The 24,200-nt window shown below is 49.1% G+C and overlaps 3 protein-coding genes across 3 annotated transcripts; 2 read left to right on the top strand and 1 right to left on the bottom strand.

Moving 5' to 3' along the window:
• Window positions 1–750: 750 nt before the first annotated feature.
• LOC122393364 lies at window positions 751–5,915 on the bottom strand. The gene is made up of 4 exons (XM_043389307.1): window positions 5,895–5,915; window positions 4,387–4,604; window positions 3,751–3,883; window positions 751–3,493 (listed from the first exon to the last, which is right to left on the bottom strand). Exons 1-4 carry the CDS (start codon window positions 5,913–5,915, stop codon window positions 1,004–1,006), a joined length of 2,862 nt encoding a protein of 953 aa, XP_043245242.1. The 3' UTR covers window positions 751–1,003.
• A 10,650-nt stretch (window positions 5,916–16,565) lies between these two features.
• LOC122393363 lies at window positions 16,566–17,623 on the top strand. Its single transcript, XM_043389305.1, has 3 exons — window positions 16,566–16,956; window positions 17,303–17,435; window positions 17,618–17,623. Exons 1-3 carry the CDS (start codon window positions 16,607–16,609, stop codon window positions 17,621–17,623), a joined length of 489 nt encoding a protein of 162 aa, XP_043245240.1. The 5' UTR covers window positions 16,566–16,606.
• A 41-nt stretch (window positions 17,624–17,664) lies between these two features.
• LOC122393362 (collagen alpha-1(I) chain-like) lies at window positions 17,665–21,362 on the top strand. Its single transcript, XM_043389304.1, has one exon. It carries the CDS (start codon window positions 18,018–18,020, stop codon window positions 21,345–21,347), a length of 3,330 nt encoding a protein of 1,109 aa, XP_043245239.1. The 5' UTR covers window positions 17,665–18,017; the 3' UTR covers window positions 21,348–21,362.
• Window positions 21,363–24,200: the final 2,838 nt, after the last annotated feature.

Raw genomic sequence — 24,200 nt, 5'->3', positions numbered from 1 at the left:
GGGACGTCGGACGCATCAGCATCCCCCAACGCGTTGTTCTGCAGGTTTGACGGATGAAATAGCTTCGAAGATGTCTCACCCAACCACAAAGCCAGCTGCCTGTCCTCATCTGTTCAGGCTTGCCGGTCTTTAGAAAACTTAAATTGACAATCCTGCTGTTAATTCATGAATTTTGGCCATCTCGATTGTTTGTACGGCTTGATTTTCGAATTTTCACGGATTTATGTATGAATCGTGATATCTTAGATCGGGTACCCGGCCATAGTAAACCATTTCGCCTGTTTTCGGATCGACTGTTGTCGTTTGGTCGCGGAAATGGTGACCACCCATTCGGCGCCTGAATTCGCCGAGGTTTTACTGCCGCCAACGACTTTGCTTTTTAAGTCCTCCTAAGTTTTATTATGCTTCAACCAAACGTGTAATTTAGTAATGCTGGTGCCGAGACCGTTCCGAGTCCCTTCCGCACCAATCCAGCCAAAATAATCACAAACGCTAGCCCTGGCAACACCAAATTGCGATCTTTGCACATTGTGGTCTTGTGCAGCGTATGGCGTCTGCACCATTCGAAGTCTAGACGTGTTGTAGACCTTCCAAGTCATTTTTCAAAGTAAGGTCACTTTTGGTAGATAAGGCGACAACAAACACGACCAATCATGTTCCATGACAGCCCGCGCTCATACAAAATCTCCACTGACGGGCGAAATTGTAAGAAAATACATGTTCGCGTAATTACTTTCCACCCTGTACAATAAAACAAAACAATAACACAGGCTGCAATTACCTGCAGGCGACTTCGACATGATTACAATTTAGGGTAACGAAATGGTGTTGGTCACGTAAATTGTTAACCTCAAACAGAGACGTGATAAAACGTCAGGCAAAATTGTGTCTTACGGTCATTATTTCACCGACTAATAAAATTATATCACATTCAGCTGCTTCCGCTATAAAGTAATCGTCTAACGTAAAATTGTCGCACAAGAATGACATACTTTAGTTCGTCTTAAAATACGCTCAGGTTGACCTTTGAAATGTTTTCACTCTCGCACGACATCATCTGGTTCCGCTTGGAGAGTGGCTCCAGCACGAGGGGCGCTACGTCCCTTCGACCCTTCTCGTTGTCACAGAGCAGGCGCGCCAGGCTGGCCTTGCGGACCTCCCGCAGCTGTTCTCCGCTCAGGCTGCGCTCGTAGAAGAGCCTGTCGCCGTCCCTCAGCCGCCGAAACTGGTCAGCGATCACACACTGGAAGGTGGGACCCACCTTGGCCGAGGGTGCGTGACGCTCCAGCATCCCGCCCACCCAGAGGTCAATGTCGTCGGGGCTGGAGTAGATGGCACGAAGTTCCTCCAGCTGACGTCGCTCGAAGGCGGTCTCCAGATCTGTCCAGCTAGTCACCGATTGTCCGGAGCAGAGCTGACGGATGGCCGTATAGGACGGCAGACCCAGATCCCTGCCGCGCAGCACCTCCACGGAGGCCAGCTCTAGCGTCGGCGATGGCCCAGAAACAAAACTGGCATAGTCCTTCAGCGTCGAAGTTTTCCTCAGAATGTCAAGAAAAGAGCGCGTGGTGCGCATAACCTTCTGTGTCTTTTCCTGGTGTTCCTTCTTTGGACGCTGCCAAAAGCGGAAAGCAGCCGCCGCGAACTCGACACTCACGGTAGGATCGACATCACTATCCTCCGGAGCGAGTGAGATGGCCCTTGCGGCGTCGGCTCCCAGTATGTGCGGCAGGTACTCTCTGTAGGTGATGTGCTGCCACTGAGCGATCACCACGCGGCGCGCCGTCTGGAACAGCCGCTCGTCCTCCCACAGAGGGTGGTTCTGACGCAACACTCCTACTATACGGTTATGCTCGCGCAGAAGAAGATGATCAACGTTTATCTCAGGTAGCCCAGGTAGATTTTCGCTGTCTTGGAATCTCATTGAACGAGCCTCGCGACCCCACGGATTCACTTTGAAGAAAGTCTTCTTGACCATCATGGAAAGCAAGTTTCGGAAGGTCAGCTTGGGGACCAGGAGACGAACTGGTCCCGGGACTCCAGGAGGCCCCGGCAGCCCTCTGGGACCAGGCAATCCGGTGTAGCCAATCCACCCCGGTGGGCCCCTTTCTCCCTTGGGACCACGCAGCCCGTCCTTTCCGTTCCTGCCGGGAATTCCAGGAGGTCCGCGCAGTCCCAGTGGCCCCATCGGGCCAGGCTCTCCCTTGATCCCCGGGTAGCCGTCCTTGCCAGGGGCACCTGGCTCTCCTGGGATGCCTTGTGGTCCTGGGCCTCCATCGTATCCCGGCTTCCCCGGTGGTCCTGCAACTCCAGGCTTTCCAGGGGCTCCCGTCTTGCCCGTATAACCAGGAGGACCGATGGGGCCTTTGGGACCGACGGGGCCTACGGGTCCTCGATCTCCCTTTGCGCCGTACTTACCAGGAGGCCCAGCCGGACCCATGGGGCCGACAATGGACTGGCCAGGCTTTCCAGACTCTCCCTTCGGTCCATGAGGTCCGGGGGGCCCGGTGTATCCCCTAGGTCCCGCAGGGCCCTTGTCTCCTTTCAGACCGGGAGGTCCAATGATGGATTGGCCGGGCGTACCAGGCGATCCAGGTTTGCCGTCTTTACCGGGGGGACCTCGAGGTCCTTGAGGACCACGATACCCTGGCTCACCACGCTCTCCGGGCTTCCCAGGCATACCCTTATCTCCTTTCATTCCCGGCATCCCCTTGTCACCCTTTTCACCTTTGTAGCCTTTTGGGGAGGGTGGTGGAACGAGAACCTTTTGTTCGTTGTCTTTAGGAGGAGCTCTGTAGTTGTAGCTCTTCCCAGAAGAAATGTCCAACTGTCTGGGTTGGTGGTTGCCAGCAGCCTGGTCTGATGTTGAGGACACCCTCAGATCAAGCCGCGAAAGGCCAAGCGATCTTTTGTTACGATGAATCACAGCAATCTCGGAAAGGCCGGTAAGGTTGGCGCTATTAACGTCTTCAAACTCAACCATCTGGTCGAGAACATCCTGCTGCGGTTCGAGTTCATCCCTGAGCCGGCCCCCGCTCAGCGTCCTCAGTCGCCTGCCTGCCTCCTCTGAGCTGCCGTACAGCGTCTCCAGGTCCAGGTAGGAGGAGGCGGCAGACAGCGGCGCCGCCGGCCGCATCACGCAGTCCAGCTCGGGCGCCGGCAGCGCGCGCACGAAGCTGACGCACCGGTGGGCCACGGTCAGCGGCAGGCAGGCCGGGTGTCTCTCGGAGCAGCAGTCCGGCTCCCTGCCGTCCGGGAGTCGGAACGGCACGATGCGCGCCAGGTCGCGACTCAGCGACTCGGACCAGGCGGCCGCCCAGCCGCTGAGCGGGCTGTCGGAGAGCGCGGCGGCCAGCGGGACAGCGGCCCGCTCCGGAGCGGGCAGCGGCGACCCCTCGGACGAGGAGGAGCGGGGGGAGAAGTAGAGGAGGTCCGCGTAGGTGGCGGCGCTGAGCCGTCCCAGGCCCGTCAGAGACCGGCCCACGTACGGGGACTGTGGAGGAGAACGAAACTGTCAGGCGGAGGCCAACTGGTGCGATTTGCTGTTTATGATTTACAACCAAGGTCTAGCCATCACTTGAACTTGAAACCATCACTAGAACAAGTACTTTCACAACACACATTTAGACAAAATCAATAATAAAGATATGCATTTTCGAGACATACGTTTGTCATGTTATATCTATTCTATTGGTACCTAATTTAAGGTTTTGTGCCTATATTTCACGCCGACGACTCAGTCCGTCTCACCTCTACATTATTGCACTCCCCGGTGAGGGTGCGTTCGGTGTTGTTCCGGTCACATTTCTTGACGACAGCAGGGGTACAGCCCGGCACGAGGATCTCTCCCAGCTCCTGACTGCTGTCTGGTGATGTCAGTGACCTGAGGGATGTGAAAAGGCGATTAAGTATCACTGATGGGCATGGCTAAATGGAGACGTCAGCAACGTCTACTTGATGACAGTTGACATTATCGATCATCAGATTGGTGGCTGTGAATGATTTCTTGAAAGGCGAGTCGAGTGTCTATTTTATTATTTTCACACTAAAGAGGCGAAAAGCGATCCAAATGATTAAAAACAGAACAATTAACAATAATTAGATAGTGTCTTGCCTACCGATTTCGAGAATGGTTTGTGAAATAATCCAACAATAAATCCCCTACCGTCTATTTAATATGCTATGGTATCGTACTTTTAGTCCACCACACCGAAGCCCCGTGTCGCCACTCACAGCGATGTCTGGTTGCCGACGGCCTGGACGGTGTGGAGCCGCTGCAGGCCGATCCTGCCCACCTCCTGCTGGACGGCCGGGTCGCCGCCGGCGGCCGTCGTCAGCTCGGTCAGGTCGGCCTCCTCGGGGCCGGGCCGGCGCGCCGCCGCCGACAGATGCTCCTCCAGCTCGCTCAGTAGCGCTGAGGCGCTGGCCGACCGCCGGAGAGCCGCCTCGGCCGAGAAGGAGCCCGGAGGAGCCCGCAGCACCCACCGGCCGGACGGGGACAGGGGGCGCAGCGGCGAGGAGTGCTGGCGCAGAGCTGATTGAGCGGGGTTCAACGGAAGGAGGGCGAAGCTACCGCTGATGATGCCAGAAGCAGCCAGCAGGAACTGAAACGCAGAGCGGGAAAGCGTTAAAAATCGCTCAAGTTCCTCGTTGTTCTTTGACATTATAGTGATTGTTGGAAGAGCATAGAGTGATAGTTATGTTAGTACTACAGTTGGCGTCTAATCCTTAACGTTCCAAACATTTGGGTGGACATAAATTGAGTTGACAACACACAAAAAAAAAAACGGTTACAATGGAATACGATACAGTCATGTAAGGTGACAAACGTAGATTTGAATTATATGAGCCTACAACTACGAGAAGTAAGCACCAAAATGACAAATAACAAAAATATTATTGGTTATAAAAGGCGAGGCCATGTAGCTGCAAGCTTTGTCATCACATTTGTTTTTACACTCAAATTAACCCATCTCGTGTTTTACCAAAAATAATCATCAATTATGGTTTCAATCTATCAATATATCATGTAATCTGCCATTCCAATGCATATTAATTTGCATAAGCTATTTGAACTGTCGAGCAAAAGCTCCCGGGTACTCTTACGTTGGTAGTTAATTGATGATTTTGTGTAATTACTATTAACCAATACACGTGCCACGGAGATATGATACATCATAGGTATACACCGCCGATCGAGCATTGAGTTTCATTTCTTTTGAGTTACGATAGCAAGAACGAAAATGTATTATAGCTTAGCGATAGGCTAGCACTGTCAACTATTTCTTCGTGGACTGCGCTGGCGTGATGCCCAGCACGCGAGCTGAGCTTTTATGCATGCAATGTGACGATAATTCCCTGGTAGTTCGATACACTAAATGCCCGGGCTGTCAACGTGCCACCTATTTTCCGTGTGTTTTTGTCGCTGTTTTTTTTTTTTGTCGTTTTTACAGCGGCGCAGCCGATTAATGCTTAAATGGATGTCGATGGATGAATAATAAATAAAAAATGTTTGCAAGAGCCAATTCTCACAAGAACAGTTGGATACTGTGTTATGACATCACATTATAAAGGCTTTTTTGATGATTTTTGTCGACGTGTTGTCGACTTGTTCAATTTAATCCAACAAAAACCTATGGCTCGTTATTGAGTTTATTTATGTAAGCCAAATCTGAAGGGAATATTGCATGATGAAAAGGCCAACTTTCCTAATAATATAAATCGAACAACACAATTTCTTCAGAACGCATGAAGGTTAACCAACTTGAACGAGGGATAGGTACTAAGATTATTTGAAGCTGTTCAGAATGAAGCATGTTAAATTGTATGATTACACTCAATACGTAATAATGACAATGAATGATGGAATACATGTGGTACAATGGAACACTCACCAAAATCGTCTGATGTCCCATCCTGGTTTCTCAAAGCACACCAATTCAATCCCACATCTTCTCACAGTGCTGCTCAGTCCGCACTGCCCTGGTACGCCAGAGACGCCCGATTTTAACACCACTCCCGCGCCCTCTCTCTCGCTGTGCCAAAGTCAGGTCAGACGTCGATTCAGTCCGGTTTAGTCCTCGCCCCGTTCCAAAAACTCCGCCGAGTGCGAGTCTCATGTCACCAACCTGTCGTATGCGGATTTGGGCCGGACTGGCGGAGAGGAGAAATCTGCCGGGTGTACTGCAGGGCTGCGCTGTGTCCCCCCTCCCCGTTCCCCACGGTCGTCTCTGATAATCCCTTCGTCACAAATTCCGGCTCTGGGAGGCCTGGCTGACGGGTGACGGGGCCCGCTGAGGGTGACAGATCGCGTCAGCGCGTGACGTGGCTGACACAAATATCGTGATTGACAGATCCACGGGAAGCTACTCACGTGGGCGTGAAAAGGGGCTCACGAAAGAAAGTGCCGGAAAGTAATACGATGTTGAGATAGGAAAGAAGCAGCTTGTGGTCACAAAGAAGAAATCGAACTTATTGCCGTTACAGTTATTATGTGTAGGTAGACATGATTGACATAATGCGCAAACAATTAAAAGATGATCAGTATTCTGTATTTGTATTTGGATAAATTTGCACCTTGTAAAGCATTTGTCTCTAAAGGAATCCATTTGGGTGAATAACGCTGACATAATATTCCATACATATTCTGCCGCCTACAAACGTGCAGTATCACCCTTCTTCTTCACAAAAAAAATAAGCATCACCTACTTTCCACCACTCGACAAGTTTCTGAGACGATCAGTTTTTACATGTATGTCCTTACCTACTGATAAGTCATCTAGCCCATCTCCGTACTAAATCCAGTCTGGTATGTTTGTGCGAAGCTACGCAGTGCCCAGTGCTAATAGCTGTCCTGATTACGCTATCGTTCATCAGGATTACCGTTGAGCCAGGTGGGAATTAAGGTGAGAAGACTAACGCAGTCTGGAGGAATGGTATGCGAGTTTCGATCAGATATTTCGGGACATGAAGAGTTGACAGTTCATCTGCGCTCGGCTCTCATGTGATGCATCTATGTGGGTAATCGTAGTGCAGCGACCTGATGAAACCAAGCTTTTTGGGTGTCTCCTGCACCTCTAAAACATTTCCTCGGTATTGGATTCAGGCGAGAGACAAAATCGGACTGGTGCTGGTATTGAAAAATGAGGAGGAAAATAAGGGAACTAATGTACTCAAGACTTGAGACAAAAGTTCCATGGTCAGGTGACCCAAGAACCAACTTTGAGTGGTGACTGCTGGTTTCCGTTTCACATAAAATGCCAAAGGAATGCCAGTGCTGATATTTATATCCATTTCTTGATAATGGAAAGTTAATTCGTCACGGTTGTCAAAGTTCTTAGATCCCAAAGGCTACCAAATAACACCTTATCAAGTAGGCAACAACAAAGCACTTAATGACAAAGATTATCCGGGAGTGATTGGTGTTAGTGGAAAGACAGCGAAAAGAGAACCAAACCTCCTGGATGATAATGAAATCTAATATTTATCAGCACGGATTCCACAATTGATAAATTGGTTGAACCTGAAAATGGGCATAGCAAACATAGCTCCGAAAAACAGCAATAAAGACGTGTTTTCATGCCTTAGTTTTCAGCCAGCCTCCATGCCTGGATCATTGAGTATCACAACGAGATAAGCTGTCATCTATAAATCATTTAATGCTTAGGCTAACCCAAGCTTAACCCACACAGGCACGTGCCATGTAGATAACGTAACTTTTAATGGTATACGACAACGATAATGTCAAGACGTGTTTCGTGTGATAGATCATGTAGCAGTTTGGACTTAAAGCGAGCCATAATAATGCGGGATAAGGTGCAACAGCCTTGCAAGAATACTTCTAAGGTTCGTTATATAACTATAATGGATAAGAAAAGAGCAGATTGCAGATGCACTGTGCTAGTGATGGTAACCGAAGGTTTGTTGTCAATAGTTGGGGCATTCCACGTCAAATCAAACACCGAAATCCGTCATCCCCTTCGATTTTTCTGAAAATTTGTAGGCAGACTGGGCATGGTTCAAAACTGAGTTATCGTATAATATTTTCGAAATTTGATAACGTATCGCTGAGATATAGGTCATCGAATATAGCGAAAAATGCCACACATCAATTTTTTAAATGGCTATAACTCTGGTTCATTTTCTTGTATCAAAATGATATTAACAGGGTCTTATAGGCAATTGATAAGGCTTTGATTTTTAATTATAAAATTAAATTGAAGTGACCTTGAAATGCATTTGACCTTGAATTAAAACATAAAAATTTAAATAGCAAAAAACACGTCACCTTCGATTTGGGTAATTTTTACATATTATGTCCGTCACAATGTTCCTAACCATCTGTGAAAAAATTGGAGTGGGCCATTCATAACTTTCGCGGCAAACGACGTTTTCATGCATCAACATCACGCAACCGCGCGTGACCTTGAAAGACAGAGTCAAGACATCCTTGCTTGTGCACACTTTCTGAAATGAATGATTGCTGATTAGTGATATCCCAAACTCTGCGACAATGGAAATGCATAGTCATCGTAGTCAAGCATTCACGTTCCATAGTAAAAGTGTCTCAGGCAAACGGTATTTTGCGGTGAATTTTGAGCCGTGTGGAAATGCATCATGAAGTAAATTCAGCGAAAACATTATCACGCAACGATATCTTCACGTCTTTTGATCTTCACTATACGAAAGAACATACATTTTTTAGCATGTATGGGGAATTTCTAGTTAATCCAATAATAAATATGGCAGTTAGAGGCCTGCTAAGAGTAACATGTCGCCGGCTGAGGCGGGCTCGGCCGATGCGGGAAACGCAGCAATCACAATTTTGTGTTTACACGTTCATATTTCAATTGTTTACCAACCGATTTTCAAAATTCTTTCACCATAAGATTGCCTGTACATTTCTTAGTCTTCTCACAAAATTTGACGCGAATCAAACGTAATCAGCGGTAGGGAGCGCGATGTAAAGACGGAACCATTCCGTTCCGTCCCGGCACAGTCTACAATTCAGGCGGCGCGTAGCGGTCGGCGCCGGCTGCCGAGTCGCCGCGTCGCTGCGGCGACAGGATGTTCACTTTACACCGCTATTACTAGAACAGTTGTGAACCGATTTTCTTATTGCTTGCACGATGAGATGTCCAATTCAATTCTTGACAGGTAGCCATAATTAATTTCGCATTAATCTTATGAGATATAGGCGAAAAACAGGAGGGGTGAGCGAAATTCGCTCCTCCCCCTCCACTGCGCGTGCTAACATACGTTTGCATATGTGCAATTTTCTTCAAAACTTATGAATGGCCCACTCTAATTTTTTCACAGGTTGTTAAGAATATGGTAGGCAATAAAATATATGAAAATGAGCCAAATCGAAGGTGACGTGTTTTTTGCTATTTCAATATTTGTGCTTAAGAACAGAGTTAAGCAAATTTCAAGGTCATGTATTTAAGTAGGTGCAATTCTAAACAAATGCTTAAGAAATTACCTAAGCAGTAAGGTTTAGTTCATTCAAATCAAACAAGTACAACCAAAGTTATGGTCGTTCAAAAATATAAAGATGCAACATTTTGTAAAAATTTGATGCCCTATATTTAGAAGACCTGTGGTCAGAATGTGCAACATACATCAATGTAATGTCCGGGGCCACACAGGAACTCGCTCACAAATTTATAATGAAATCGCTGATGGTAAGGTGCAAAACAGCCGATTTTTGTTCGATTTGACGTGGAATGCCCCAGTTAAAACACTATTCTTTAGAATTGTGTTTTTCTATTGAAAAACAAATCTGAGTTCCTTAACAATTTGGCAAAAGCTGCCTGAGATCAGTACAACTTGATGCTCGAGAAAACGTAACAATTGGGGACTCGGCATTCATTCTGTTTTGTGTTCTTTATCACCTTACAACTGCCTTGTTTACTACCATCGCTCAAAAGTACACAGAATCTCGTCATTAACTTATGACGGGTCGAAACAATCGATAAAACAAAGACGCCCACCTTACATAAAAGTCAATGAAAACACATTAATTTGCTATCCTGACGTTAAGCTTTGTAACATAATTGTACGCTTTAGGCACTTCAACTAATCCACTTCATTAAAGGATCACATACTACATATAATATGCGACATTGCGACAGTAAGTTCCATTTTACCGCGATGATATCACCAGCGTTCCACTCATTTTGCATGCCTACATTCTAATGGAAAATGCTACTGACGTGATGCCTGGCTCGCATTGGATAAAGCTTGGTATACTACGAATGAAGGGGTGGAGAAACGTCATCTCGAATGCCCCACATTTGGCGCGGGATTACGAACTGGCTGCAATCTGGGCCAAATAATAGACAAGCATCGAGGCCGGTTTTGGGGCATGTATCCGATCATCTATGTAATCTGGTAGAAAATATATTTCTCACGTCTGACATGGTATTTGTATCTACTTCGAAGTGTGAAGTATAACAGTAGCCAAGCAAGGCAATGGGCTGTCTAAGCAGGTTACCAACACGATATGTCTATTTTAGAATGTCTTCATTGCGGTAAGATGCCAATGAGAGTAATTGGTTTATGATGTGTTAGGATGCTTTTAATCCGTTATCGAACGATGGCAATAAATGTTTGCAAGATATTACGAACAGGACAAAGTGGTAAAAGTATCAGCAAAACAAGTTCCTGGTTTTCTATCACAATGGAAATGCTAAAGACGTTCTTATATGAAACATATTGCATTCGCGATCCCATCCGTGAGAATTAGGCTATGTAGGTTACATGATACTACGCGGCTGAAAGTGCGAAATGTTTTTAGATATTAGCTACCATCAATAGTATGAGTGACTTAACAATACTTTGAACAAAAAGAATGCAAATGCGTTAATCAGTCCATAAATTCCCATGTTTTAGAATGTCACTGTTAGGAGTGGTAGATAAATTGACTCCATGGAACCCAAATGCCTACTGTTTGAAATTTCGCTAAAAACAGTATCTTATAATTTAGAAATATCCACTAAAAAGCAATTCCATAAAAATTACGAATGTAAACCAGTAAAACGCCTTTTGGGCGAAGAACGAGCGAGCGAGATAGTGAGCCCTGCACGTGCCGAAGGGCGAGAGGGTGCTTCCAACGGGCTTGTGCAAAGCACCCTTCTAACCGGTCGCTAGCGGTGTGCCAAATTTGAACGCAATCGGCCCAGCCGTTCCTGAGATCTGGAAGCGGCATTCTGCACGTGCGCACGTGCAAACGGGGTCCAAAATGACTTATGCACGGCACCCTACTAACTGGTCCCCAACCGTGTACCAAATTTGAGCGCAATCGGCCCAGCCGTTCTCGAGATCTGGAAACGCCCCCTGCACGTGCGCACGTGCAGTAGCACCCTAACCGCAACACATGGGAATGCATTGCCTGGTGGGTGCTTACCTGTATGCCAAGTTTCAGCGAAATCGCCCCAGTAATTACCGAGTTACTGAAATGGGAACAAATTTGGCACCTCTTATTGTTGTATTTTGCACGTGCACTGGGGGTGATCCACATACATCGAGAGTATCCTATTTTGGGTAGAAGGGATGCTGCTACCCTACAAAAATTACCGCAAGTCAATCGCCCAAGCGGCTGCTGAGATATGAGCCTCTCAAAATCACTACTTTTGCAAAACAGCTTGAACACCCTTGACTTTTCACGTGGCACGTGCCACGACGGTCACTGAGACGTATCAAAAGTAGTCAATTACGGGGTAGAAGGGATGGGGCTACCCAACAAAAAAGACCGCAGGCCAATCGGTCCAGCGGTTGCTGAGATATAAGCCTTTCAAAAGCGTTACAGGCCGGGCCGGGCCGGGCCGGGCCGCTCATACTGAGATTTTTCCGTTATATTGAAAAGACTCACTTCGCTCGCTGCGCTCGCTCGCTCGTAATCAGTGGCGAAAGGCAAAGAAGGGAAAATAGTCAGCTTGTTCATCGACGAACGATACCAAATTACACTACAAAGCTTTACTCTCTGGCAAGGCAAACAAAGATCAGATTTAAGATAAGAAACTTTTGTTTTACATAGGTCAGCGTGAGTATGGTTCATTACTTTGCTCCAAGACGGGGATAATCCTTTGAAGTAGCTCATTACAACTGTTTATCCCTGGCATTTATAGGTCATCGGCTTTTCGATAGCTTTGACATTAGCGTATTTTTATTGTTAACATGCCCGAGCTTGGGATGACAGCAGTAAACATGAAAGCTCACTGATGCAGGAATGCCGCTCAGCCGCTGTTTACCCGTTTAGATTCTAGTTGGTTAGAACTTAGTTAGACACGTGCTTCTTTCCTAAATCCATGAAAAACAGATGGCCTGTGCAGTGATAGAGCACGACGGCGGTATTCCGGACAAACCTGACCCTGAGTCTGAAGGCAAGCCGTGGGCAAGCCCGTTTTCGTACCCACCCACCACTTCATACCCACCACTTCTGAGTCAGACGATGTCTTGACACTCAGACAGCAGAGTCACGTGCTCTGACAATTCGATCTACCGACAATTTGACACCCATCTGACAGACCCACGCTTGATGACGCTTATCTGACACACCGTTTCTTCTAACATTTACCTCGCATAATCTTTGCGTCAGGATCGCCCGAGGGAGGGTGTGGTTGTTTTTCAGCTGATTAATCCACTTCCTTCTCATGGCAGTGGTGTGGGTAGATCGATAGGTAATGACCATTGGGACTATCGGGCCCATCTAAAACGTTTATCGGGGCTAATGCTATGCTCTGTGGCAGTGGCGATGGACGTCAGAGAAGACACGTATGACTCACGTTATAACTTTCATGTTCAAATTCGACTTTATAGCCAAGCGATCGGCGAGGCCCATCTAAGCATGGCAGACTGCGTTTCTACGTAGGATGATGCTTAGATAAAGTAAAAAGTGACGAGGAAGTGCAACCCTTCTACCTTGAACATATTCTCCATTAGATGCTGAATTAAAACAAGCTTCTAAAATACAATGTTAACATGTAACAGGTTACAGTAAAATCTTATTGTAATACCAAAATGGTTGCAGTTTATTTCTGTTTATGATCGGAGCAACAACTAATCCTGCAGATGTGACCGTCGTTTCTGGTTTTGATATGAATGTTCCCAGCACCTCTCGGAGTTATGATCTGGACATTCCATGACCCACAGTGCGCTATAAAATTTCACCCAATGTATGCTCGTCAGCGTGTATGTCGTTTTCATCTGATATAGTACAAACAGAGACACGGTTTCCCACGCCGATTAACCCAGAGGACATGGGCTATCGCGGTAAACTGAATTCGCGGAATGGGACTGCGTCGCTCGTTATTCCAGTTTAGAGGAAGATGCTCCAATTTTCCCGTCCAGTTATCCCCATTGTCGTATTTCCTGTTGAGCTACATAAAGAAGTAATAACGCAATATTTTGAAAATTAAATGATGATTGAGCACCTTAATAAGATAGGCAACTTGAACAAGATCGACGTGCTATCGACTATCATAAGATTATCACAGTTCAAATACGTACATGGAAAATTGGATAGTGAATACAAATCTCAGCGTACTTGGAAGCATAACGTTCGCGGGTCAAAACAGAGCAAAAGAGGGTTTTAAACATCTTGACATATACGGCAGCATATATGTACACAGGTGTCTTAAACAGATTCAGGTCATGGTACCTCTGCATAAGAAGCTTGAAAGCTGATCCTCGGTTGCAGTCGTCAATTATAAGCGCTGCTCTCATCCACTAATCAACTAGATGGCTTCGGTTAGCCACAGCCTTTTTTTGCACTGATTTATCGACATGGTGCGGTGAAGGAGAAACGTAAAAAGTGGCATGGTAAAAAAACATCTTGCATAACAAGCACATTTACAAATCCTTCTCAGAACCGGCGCTGGCCAAATGCGTTTACTGAAGATTGAAAGAAACATGTTACAATATTTAAATTGTGGTGTTACGTAAAACTAAATATGACTGGTATGTTTCAACAGCCCCTTTTTATTCCACCCGACGACTTCAAAAAGTTGTTATTTTGACATGTGTCATGCGGTTTTAACCCGCGCCCCACTGGGGTCTGTGTATAACACGCCCTACTGGGGGGGGGGGCTATTCATAGCCCCCCCCCCCCTCCTAAGTCCGAAACTACTGGGCCGATCATCAAAATTCAAACGGCGTCTGATAGCCCCGGAAAAACTGTCGAGCGAAACCTAATTTCATTGACCTCGAGGTCACCGATGACGTCACAGGTCAGGTCAAAGTAAAAATTATTAGCACTTTGGCTTGTTCACATTTTGGGCTCTGGCCGCCGTCTTACAAGTCAGATCAGGCTCATTTTTGGTTTCCACACTCGTGAACAGATGCTCTAGATACCTTGACGGTACCAAACTTGTACTTTGATTTTCAGGTCAGGGTCAGGTCATCACAGGTCACGAAAATATTATATCATGGTCGGTCACGTGACACATGTTTTATGGTCCATTTAGGCCATAGATTTCGAATTTGATGTCGTCTGTGTCATTCAAGGTCATTTTGAGTCGAAATTACTTTAGGCCAGGTCACTTTCAGGTAAAAAAGGTCAAATTTTGAAGTTGAAATTTTTCAACAAAAAAAGGTGTCTATTGGATGCAGTTTGAGCTCAGGAACACGATGGTGCCATTCATATTGGTGTACGATGCCAAATACGTACTGAAAAATTGATTTGAAAAATTAATAATTGTGAATTTTTTTGCAATAATGCGTATAACTTGGCCATTTTTGAAGATATTTAGCTAAAACTTGCTAGAGTTAGTCATAATCATGCGTTCTGTCACATATATTCCGGTTTTTCGAAAAGTCAAAACTTTTTGAAAAAATATAAAAATATAAATTTTGAATATTATTATATAAAATTTTCAAAATTTTCAAAATTTTGAAAATCCGAGATTGCAGTTTGATAGCGCGGTCAATTCTGAGTCCTTTCATGCAAAGAAATTGGATCTAGCTTAAAAACTGAGCTCTTGGGAGCGATTGCCGTGGTTCAATGTTTTGCGTCGAAATCGGACGAACATGACGTCACTCTGACGTCATTTCCGGCCGACCTATGGTAGCTACGAAGTTCAAATTTTGACACAAGGTGTCAAATTGATGCAGCCGAAGGTACTGAAAGTTTGGCGTCGATTCGTCAAGCGGTTTGGAAGTTATTGCAGAAAAACGGGAGGGGGGGGGGCTATAAATAGCCCCCCCCCCCAGTGGGGCGCGGGTTAACGAGCTCAAACCAAAGCTGCAAGTTTTTGCATTTCTTTTTGCCAGGTCCTATCCCTTTAGCCCAATAAGACAACGTCATGGAACGGCCTCAGCTGTGGAATGATAAAATAAAGTTCGATATATTCACCCGAGGACACCGTTGGTGCACAACCGGGGAAAACTCTGTTTCGGGACTGGCCAACGACCCGAGCTAGCATCCATCCCAATGGGAATATCCCGGATTCCCTCCACTTCAAACCAAATTGCTAGTGAGAGTTGTCCAGCTCAAATGGTTTAGAAAGGGCGGAGAAGAATCTTGAAGATAAAAAGCCGTCTGTGTGTCTTTTATTTTTAAACTTAGCGTGAACAATATGACGTTGAGTGACACCCCTATCACACTTCACCCCAAAGGTTCTACTCTCCAGTCATTGTGACATCTCCCCTAAAGGGTCAGTGACCTCTGAAGACCCTACCTCACTAGCGGAGTAGATAGATATATCGTTTGCCTACGAGATGATACCGCTCGCCGCTGGTCCCCGAGGGGACGAAGATGCACAGATGGGCTGACAGATTCTGTGACGGGCCGCGACTCCAGTGGCCACCCATCGGCGGTGGGGGTAAGGTGTTACCTTCAGGAGTCCGTCCAACTGGGAACGAGACGGAATGAAGGCGCTCACTGCGTTGGTAAGTAGGTGTATATGCATACGAACTATTTTCTTGTGAAATCAGTGCTCGACCATGGCCTTGCAATCAGAAGGTTGAAACTTCTTCCTGACTACTTATGATGAGCTAATTCGATTTTTGGGTCACGTAGTGCGAAGCACATGGTTGCATTTGAAATTTTCACAGTAAAGTAGTTGAAGTTTTTCGGCGGGTCAAAGACAAGGTCATCAGGTGGGGTCAAAGATCAAATTTTTAGACTGTTTTTATGACAAAGATACCAACAACTCGCGGAGTGCTTGAAGAGATAATGTGAATTAGAGGATATCGGGAAGCAAATATTTCAAGTTTTGCAACAGTTTTGGATTTGAGATGGCCGTTTTGCATCTCGAGCCGAAAACACTTTTCTCTGGTTCAACAAGCTCTCTAAGCCGTCCTCGGGAAGCTCATAGGAAATTGTTAATTATGGCATTGTGTTGTATTTCACTGGCAGTTATAACAACAACAAAAAACACATTATGTATTTCCATTTTTTTTATCCAAACACAAAAACAAAATTGCGCATCAAAGCAAAAAATATGCTTAGAGTAGACATTGTTTGTCTCACGACACAAGTACCAAGTAAACCTTAAGATCATATCATTGACATTTCCTTAACATACTCTGCATTCGCTTTCAGCTACTCGTCACATCTCTTCTGACTGCGCTGAGCAGCAACAAAACCAACAGCACAAACAACACAATGCATAACCAGAGCACCCCATCGCTGGAAGACGAGGAGCGCCCTCTGGCCGTCCACCACCCCTCCTCTCCGCTGCGCCCCCTGTCCCCGTCCGGCCGGTGGGTGCTGCGGGCTCCTCCGGGCTCCTTCTCGGCCGAGGCGGCTCTCCGGCGGTCGGCCAGCGCCTCAGCGCTACTGAGCGACCTGGAGGAGCGTCTGTCGGCGGCGGCGCGCCGGCCCGGCCCTGAGGAGGCCGACCTGACCGAGCTGACGACGGCCGCCGGCGGCGACCCGGCCGTCCAGCAGGAGGTGGGCAGGATCGGCCTGCAGCGGCTCCACACCGTCCAGGCCGTCGGCAACCAGACCTCGCTGTGAGTTGGGACAATAAAAGTACGATGTGACTGTAAAGCAAAATGACTGCATGACTGCACAACGCATAGCACGGTTTCACGAATATCAATATGGAAGTCACTAGTGAAGACTACCTTTAGTTTTGTTTTTACTTGTTTGATCCTGATTACTTCATTAGCATAGAACTTAAAAAACAGTCTGGACATGACGGTCATGTCATGAACTCTGGAACTCGTTCATGCTGACCCATCCAATATTCAAAATATGTTAAGATAGTAAAATGCAATGTTAACGCGGCCACCATGAACGTCTGTTTTTTGTCACGTTTGTCAGCGAACCTCAGTTTCCGTTCCCCACATCCCCCAGGTCACTGACATCACCAGATAGCAATCAGAAGCTGGAAGAGATCCTCGTGCCGGGCTGTATCCCTGCTGTCGTCAAGACGTGTGATCGGAACAACACCGAACGCACCCTCACCGGGGAGTGCAATCATGTAGAGGTGAGACGAATTAAATTATTGTTGTTGAATGGATGTAAACAAAAATCTGAAAATAGGTAGGTATGCATAAAACGTGATAAATCGTCACAAAAATGCAATATATCCTTATTTGTTGCGGTGTGCGTCGTGAGAATGTTGCGGCATTCATGGTTGAAAATTTGTTCAATGGCATGACAACCTAGGTATGAAGTAGCCTCCATGTGACAGCATCGTTCTCCTCCACAGGCGCCGTACGTGGGCCGGTCCCTGACGGGCCTGGGACGGCTCAGCGCCGCCACCTACGCGGACCTCCTCTACTTCTCCCCCCGCTCCTCCTCGTCCGCCGGGTCGCCGCTGCCCGCTCCGGAGCGGGCCGCTGTCCCGCTGGCCGCCGCGCTCTCCGACAGCCCGCTCAGCGGCTGGGCGGCCGCCTGGTCCGAGTCGCTGAGTCGCGACCTGGCGCGCATCGTGCCGTTCCGACTCCCGGACGGCAGGGAGCCGGACTGCTGCTCCGAGAGACACCCGGCCTGCCTGCCGCTGACCGTGGCCCACCGGTGCGTCAGCTTCGTGCGCGCGCTGCCGGCGCCCGAGCTGGACTGTGTGATGCGACCGGCGGCGCCGCTGTCTGCCGCCTCCTCCTACCTGGACCTGGAGACGCTGTACGGCAGCTCAGAGGAGGCCGGCAGGCGACTGAGGACGCTGAGCGGGGGCCGGCTCAGGGATGAACTCGAACCGCAGCAGGATGTTCTCGACCAGGTGGTGGAATTCGAGGGTTTCACTAGCGTTAACGTTCCAGAGTCCAACGTAGTCCGCCAGCGTCGAAGTACAGTCACAACTGATGCCATGATCGACTTCAATGAGACCCTAGCTCAGCAAACCATGAACTCCTCTCTCCTGGAACAAATGCTCGTTAATTCGTCCGATCTATTCAGTGTTACTGAAGATACGACAATGTCGGTAGATGATATCCTCGAAATCATCCCTGAAGAATTGTCAAGTTTGGGTAACTCCTCTATCGATAGGCATAGCGGCAAGCATCACCATTCTCATACCCACCACCATCACTATAAAGGTCAAAAGGGTGCACGTGGCAGGAAAGGTAGCCAGGGTGCACGTGGAGAGAAAGGGAGCACGGGAGAGAAAGGAGGACGTGGCGACAGGGGGCCTAAGGGAGATCTCGGCCCCATCGGACCTGATGGACAGAAGGGTGACACTGGCCCGCCTGGCCCCTCCGTCAAAGGCGAACCTGGACCCCCTGGTCAGAAAGGCGAGCAGGGAGTTAAGGGCGAGACGGGTCCCGCTGGACCAAAAGGTGACCGTGGACCCATGGGCCCAAAAGGACAATCCTCAAAGGGTGAGCGTGGTGCTCCTGGTTCCAAAGGAGAACGAGGTCCAAAGGGTGGTAAAGGCGAGAGAGGTCCTCTGGGTCCTAAGGGCGACACCGGTCCACAGGGAAATTCAATCAAGGGGGATCGCGGTGAAGCCGGCCCGAAAGGTGAGCAAGGAGCTAAGGGAGAGGTCGGCCCCACCGGCCCTGATGGACAGAAGGGCGACATTGGACTGCCTGGCCCCTCAGTAAAGGGCGACCAAGGACCTACTGGTCAAAAAGGCGATCGAGGAGAAAAGGGTGGGCAGGGTCCGGCGGGACCAAAGGGTGAACGTGGACCCATTGGTCAGAAAGGCGAGCAGGGAGTTAAGGGCGAGACGGGTCCCGCTGGACCAAAAGGTGACCGTGGACCCATGGGCCCAAAAGGACAATCCTCAAAGGGTGAGCGTGGTGCTCCTGGTTCCAAAGGAGAACGAGGTCCAAAGGGTGGTAAAGGCGAGAGAGGTCCTCTGGGTCCTAAGGGCGACACCGGTCCACAGGGAAATTCAATCAAGGGGGATCGCGGTGAAGCTGGCCCGAAAGGTGAGCAAGGAGCTAAGGGAGAGGTCGGCCCCACCGGCCCTGATGGACAGAAGGGCGACACTGGACTGCCTGGCCCCTCAGTAAAGGGCGACCAAGGACCTACTGGTCAAAAAGGCGATCGAGGAGAAAAGGGTGGGCAGGGTCCGGCGGGACCAAAGGGTGAACGTGGACCCATTGGTCAGAAAGGCGAGCAGGGAGTTAAGGGCGAGACGGGTCCCGATGGACCAAAAGGTGACCGTGGACCCATGGGCCCAAAAGGACAATCCTCAAAGGGTGAGCGTGGTGCTCCTGGTTCCAAAGGAGAACGAGGTCCAAAGGGTGGTAAAGGCGAGAGAGGTCCTCTGGGTCCTAAGGGCGACACCGGTCCACAGGGAAATTCAATCAAGGGGGATCGCGGTGAAGCCGGCCCGAAAGGTGAGCAAGGAGCTAAGGGAGAGGTCGGCCCCACCGGCCCTGATGGACAGAAGGGCGACACTGGACTGCCTGGCCCCTCAGTAAAGGGCGACCAAGGACCTACTGGTCAAAAAGGCGATCGAGGAGAAAAGGGTGGGCAGGGTCCGGCGGGACCAAAGGGTGAACGTGGACCCATTGGTCCAAAGGGACCGCCCGGAAAGGGTGACCGTGGTGATCCCGGTTCCAAGGGAGATCAAGGTCCCATGGGACCTAAAGGAGAACGGGGCCCTCGGGGTCCAGACGGACCGGGTGGCGGTCCCGGACAAAAGGGCGACTCCGGTGATCCTGGGCCTAAAGGTGACCCTGGAGCTGATGGTGCCCCTGGGGTGGACGGTGGTCCTGGGAGACCTGGAGGGCCTGGACGGCCTGGAGGACCAGGTGATCCTGGGCCTCCAGGAGCGCCGGGCGAGAAGGGCGAGATGGGTCCACCTGGTGCGCGGGGACCTATCGGCCCTCGTGGAGTAAAGGGCGACACAGGGGCGCGTGGGTGGAGCGGTCGGAGAGGTCTACCTGGACCAAGAGGAGGTCAAGGTCCTCCAGGTCTACCGGGACTTCCCGGTCCTGTCCGAATGTTGGTGCCAAAGCTTTCTCTGAAGGATCTCCTCAGGCTCATGGTTACGAAGAAGATTCATCACAAGGGAATCCGCGGCGGGCGAGTGTTGTTTGATCGCGAAGAACCACGTAAGACGTGCCAGAACGACGTCCAATGTTTGCTTTTGCGGGAGCACAACCGCGTTGTGGAAGTGCTGCGTCGTAACCACCCTCTCTGGGAGGACGAGCGGCTGTTCCAGACGGCACGCCGCGTGGTGATCGCTCAGTGGCAGCACATCACCTACAGAGAGTACCTGCCGCACGTATTGGGAGCCGACGCCGCAAGGGCCATCATACTCGCTCCGGAGGATAGTGATGCCGATCCCACCGTGAGCGTCGAGTTCGCAGCTGCCGCTTTTAGGTTTTGGCAGCGCCCAAAGAAAGAAAGTCCGGATAAAAGGAAGGAGTTGGCACAATCTACATGTTCTTTCCTTGACATTCTGAGGAGAACTACCACCACCAGCGTTAGTACCCCTGCTGTAAGACATTCACCGACACTCGAGCTGGCCGCCGTGGAGGTGCTGCGCGGCAGGGACCTGGGTCTGCCGTCCTATACCACCGTCCGTCAGCTCTGCTCCGGACAATCGGTGGCCGGCTGGACAGATCTGGAGACTGTCTTCGAGCGACGTCAGCTGGAGGAACTTCGTGCCATCTACTCCAGCCCCGACGACATTGACCTCTGGGTGGGCGGCATGCTGGAGCGTCGTGCGCCCTCGGCCAGGGTGGGTCCCACCTTCCAGTGCGTGATCGCCGACCAGTTCCGGCGGCTGCGGGACGGCGACCGGCTCTTCTACGAGCGCAGCCTGAGTGGAGAACAGCTGCGGGAAGTGCGCAAGGCCAGTCTGGCGCGCCTGCTCTGTGACAACGAGAAGGGCCGAGGGGCCGCGACACCCTTCGTACTCGAGCCCCTCTCCAAACGGAACCGAATGATGTCGTGCGAGGATGAAGGCATTCCACGTGTAAATTTAGGCGTATTTTAAGTGTAAGGTTTCATGTATCTTTTGCATACCTACATGAGAAAGCGGAGACAGATACTTTCCAGTTTCGGGCTTCCTTGCCTCAATACATTTGTCTGGTTGTGTTTTACGGAGATAGTATTTTTGGTTGTTGAATATTTAAGACGAGTCCTTATGTGCTTATCGGCAGGTACATAAAAGGAATATTTTGGGAAAAGCGGGAAAAGTTTAATCGGCGTTCCATGTGGTACATAAATAGTCCCTAGCTAAACCTGGTAGGGCGGGGAACCGAGTTAAGTTTATAAGATCAGAGTAGCTGGGATAATGCTGGTAACGTGCAAGTTTTCATCAATTGAGATGTAATGAGGTCTTATGTCGACATATTGTTACGTTGGTATATGTCACCCAAGATGAAGCCGATTTACTACGTTGGAAAAGATGGGATTAGGCTGATTGAGCGATTTTTTCAAATGAATTACGCTGAAACGTCTCGTGTTTGCATATTGTTACGTCGGTATATATCACAAGTGGATCAGGATGCCGACTTGCTATGTAGCAAATCTCTGATCACGTGCGTTCGTGCCCAAAAATGGCATGACTTCCCACGACAAAATCTTGGCCAAAATTCCTTAGTGTCAGTCAGGCCATCTTCACTTTCCCTTTTGACGTTCAACTTCAAAATATGGGACAAAAACAATAACCACATTCAACATTTATTAGTGAACCACAATTTGGCGCTTATTATTGCCAGTGCATTTCCATCAATATGAGAATGAACGAAATAACACAAGACGCTGAACAGCACATAACATCAGCTGACACACGGCAGGTATATTTGAAAAGTACGAGCCACCCTCCTTTGGTACCAGTGTGTCAGTGAACTGCTGTAGAGCTAGTCAAAACACAAAAAATGCACAAAACACCGCTTTACAACTCACTCGCATAATGACACACCAGAGCGTCCAGGCAACAGCAGAGTGGAAAACTCGCACAATAAGTGCAAGACTGTTCCTACTTCATTGAGCTATGCCGCGTTCTTGTTGAAGTGTGGCACTTCCAGCAAGGTCGGTCCACGGTAGAACAGACGATAGCATATCTGTTTTCTTCTGCATCGTTTCTGAAAGACACCATCCATTGATCAGTTCCACGTAAAGAATTGTGCCTCAAGTACCGAACATGAAAATTTGTTCAGACTCTGTAGCACTTTTCGCCGCACCCGCGTCTCGCCGACAGGACTAGTACTTTTGACTAGAGACTATATCACAGATTATATCACGTTTACGTTCCATGTAATGACTGACTGGCTCTGTCAGGGACCGCCGTCTGGCAGCTGGTCGGATAGCAAGATCGGAGAGGCCGGGCAGGTGGCCGGCCCGACTGGTGGCGGTACAGACGGTGAGAGTGTGCCGGGGGCGGGACGGGCGCACAGCCGACGGACGGAGCGGGACAGGGCCGGGGACCGGGCGGGGTGGGGTAATTGGGACAGCGGGACACAGAGGGGGAGGCGGGAATGTGGTCCGCCACCGCCCCGCGGCGCTACTACCCGCCACCAGCCGCAAGGAGATGACTGTATCGAATCGCACTCATTCCACAGGCATTCTAAGATTTGACCACGCACTCGAAACAATGAACAACAAACATTCCGGAGGACAACTCTCACACTATCACGACTATTGAACCGGTCATCCACGACCCCGCTAGGGGTGCGTGACAGATGTACTATGGCAACAGGTGAATTTCGGGTGGGGGGAGGCCTTCCCGCGGCGCGCGGCACTCCCTGGGGCGCCGCGCTGGGGGCGGGGAGGCCTCCCAGGCCGGAGCAAGGGGAGCGGGTGAATGACTTCATCACAGAGGGGTCGGCGAGCGGCGGGCGAGACGACCGGCCGCTCCAGAGGACAGCAGCATGGTTCGGGGTCACAGGCCGGACTCTGGTCAGAGCGGCTCATCAGCGAATAATGGTTAAAGGACGGGGTGTGTAGAGGGCGGGTCACGTACCGTGGCTCAGAGAGCTTCGAACTCAACGCATAGCCCTCTCAGAGACCCTGTAGGAAGGATAAACGGAGTTAGCGTCATTGTTAATAGCTAAAGGAACTACACAACACACTCAAACTCTGGCGAACACTGGAAGCGGCTCACGGAATACACGGAGTTCACACGGATGAGCAAACCTCATTACTGGTGAGTCGGTAATTAAGCTCAATTCACGGTATTTGTTACATCATGTACGAATTCTGCACACAACCAGTCGTAAAAACATAGTTCGTACTTATCTTTTAAAGACGTCCTCTGGTCGATGAAATCTGAAACGAAGAGGAAGCTCATATCAATGTTTCCTTAGCCGCCTTGAGAGCTCAAAGCCCGTACATTATCCCTCTCAGTCGCCTCAGACAGCATGGGAACACGGGAGCACCGACCGCGCGTCTAACAAACGTGCGAAACACAAACACACAAACAAACAAACTAATTTGCGCTCGTTCAATGTGCGGCGGACATGTCACCATCACTAAATTATTCAAAAGGTCACGAGAGGACAGCTAGAAGAAGAGGCCTAGAAGGCGGCCAGTCTATACCAGAGACTGGCCAAAGACCAGAGGGGCGTTAAGAGTGACCCGTCTAGGGGCTGGATCCTCTCCACTAGACGGGGACAATCCAAACATAGCCGAAACTGGAGCAAGAAGAATATGGATTATGAATTGTACGATACGTTAGACAGCTATATACATAGTATAAGTTACATATTTACAGTTACTAAAAGGCTGACGCCCTGTTAAAATCCCTGAGTGCATTCTAAGCGTATTCGATTGATAACCTGTGGTCTGTTTATTCAGTTAGTAGCGGGGTCTGTACACAGGAGACGGGGTTCTACGCTATTTACAT

This window comes from Amphibalanus amphitrite, unplaced genomic scaffold (assembly GCF_019059575.1).
Source record: "Amphibalanus amphitrite isolate SeventyFive unplaced genomic scaffold, NRLGWU_Aamphi_draft 000532F_arrow, whole genome shotgun sequence".
Lineage (NCBI taxonomy): Eukaryota > Metazoa > Arthropoda > Thecostraca > Balanomorpha > Balanidae > Amphibalanus > Amphibalanus amphitrite.
This window is presented reverse-complemented; position numbering and strand designations above follow the sequence as displayed.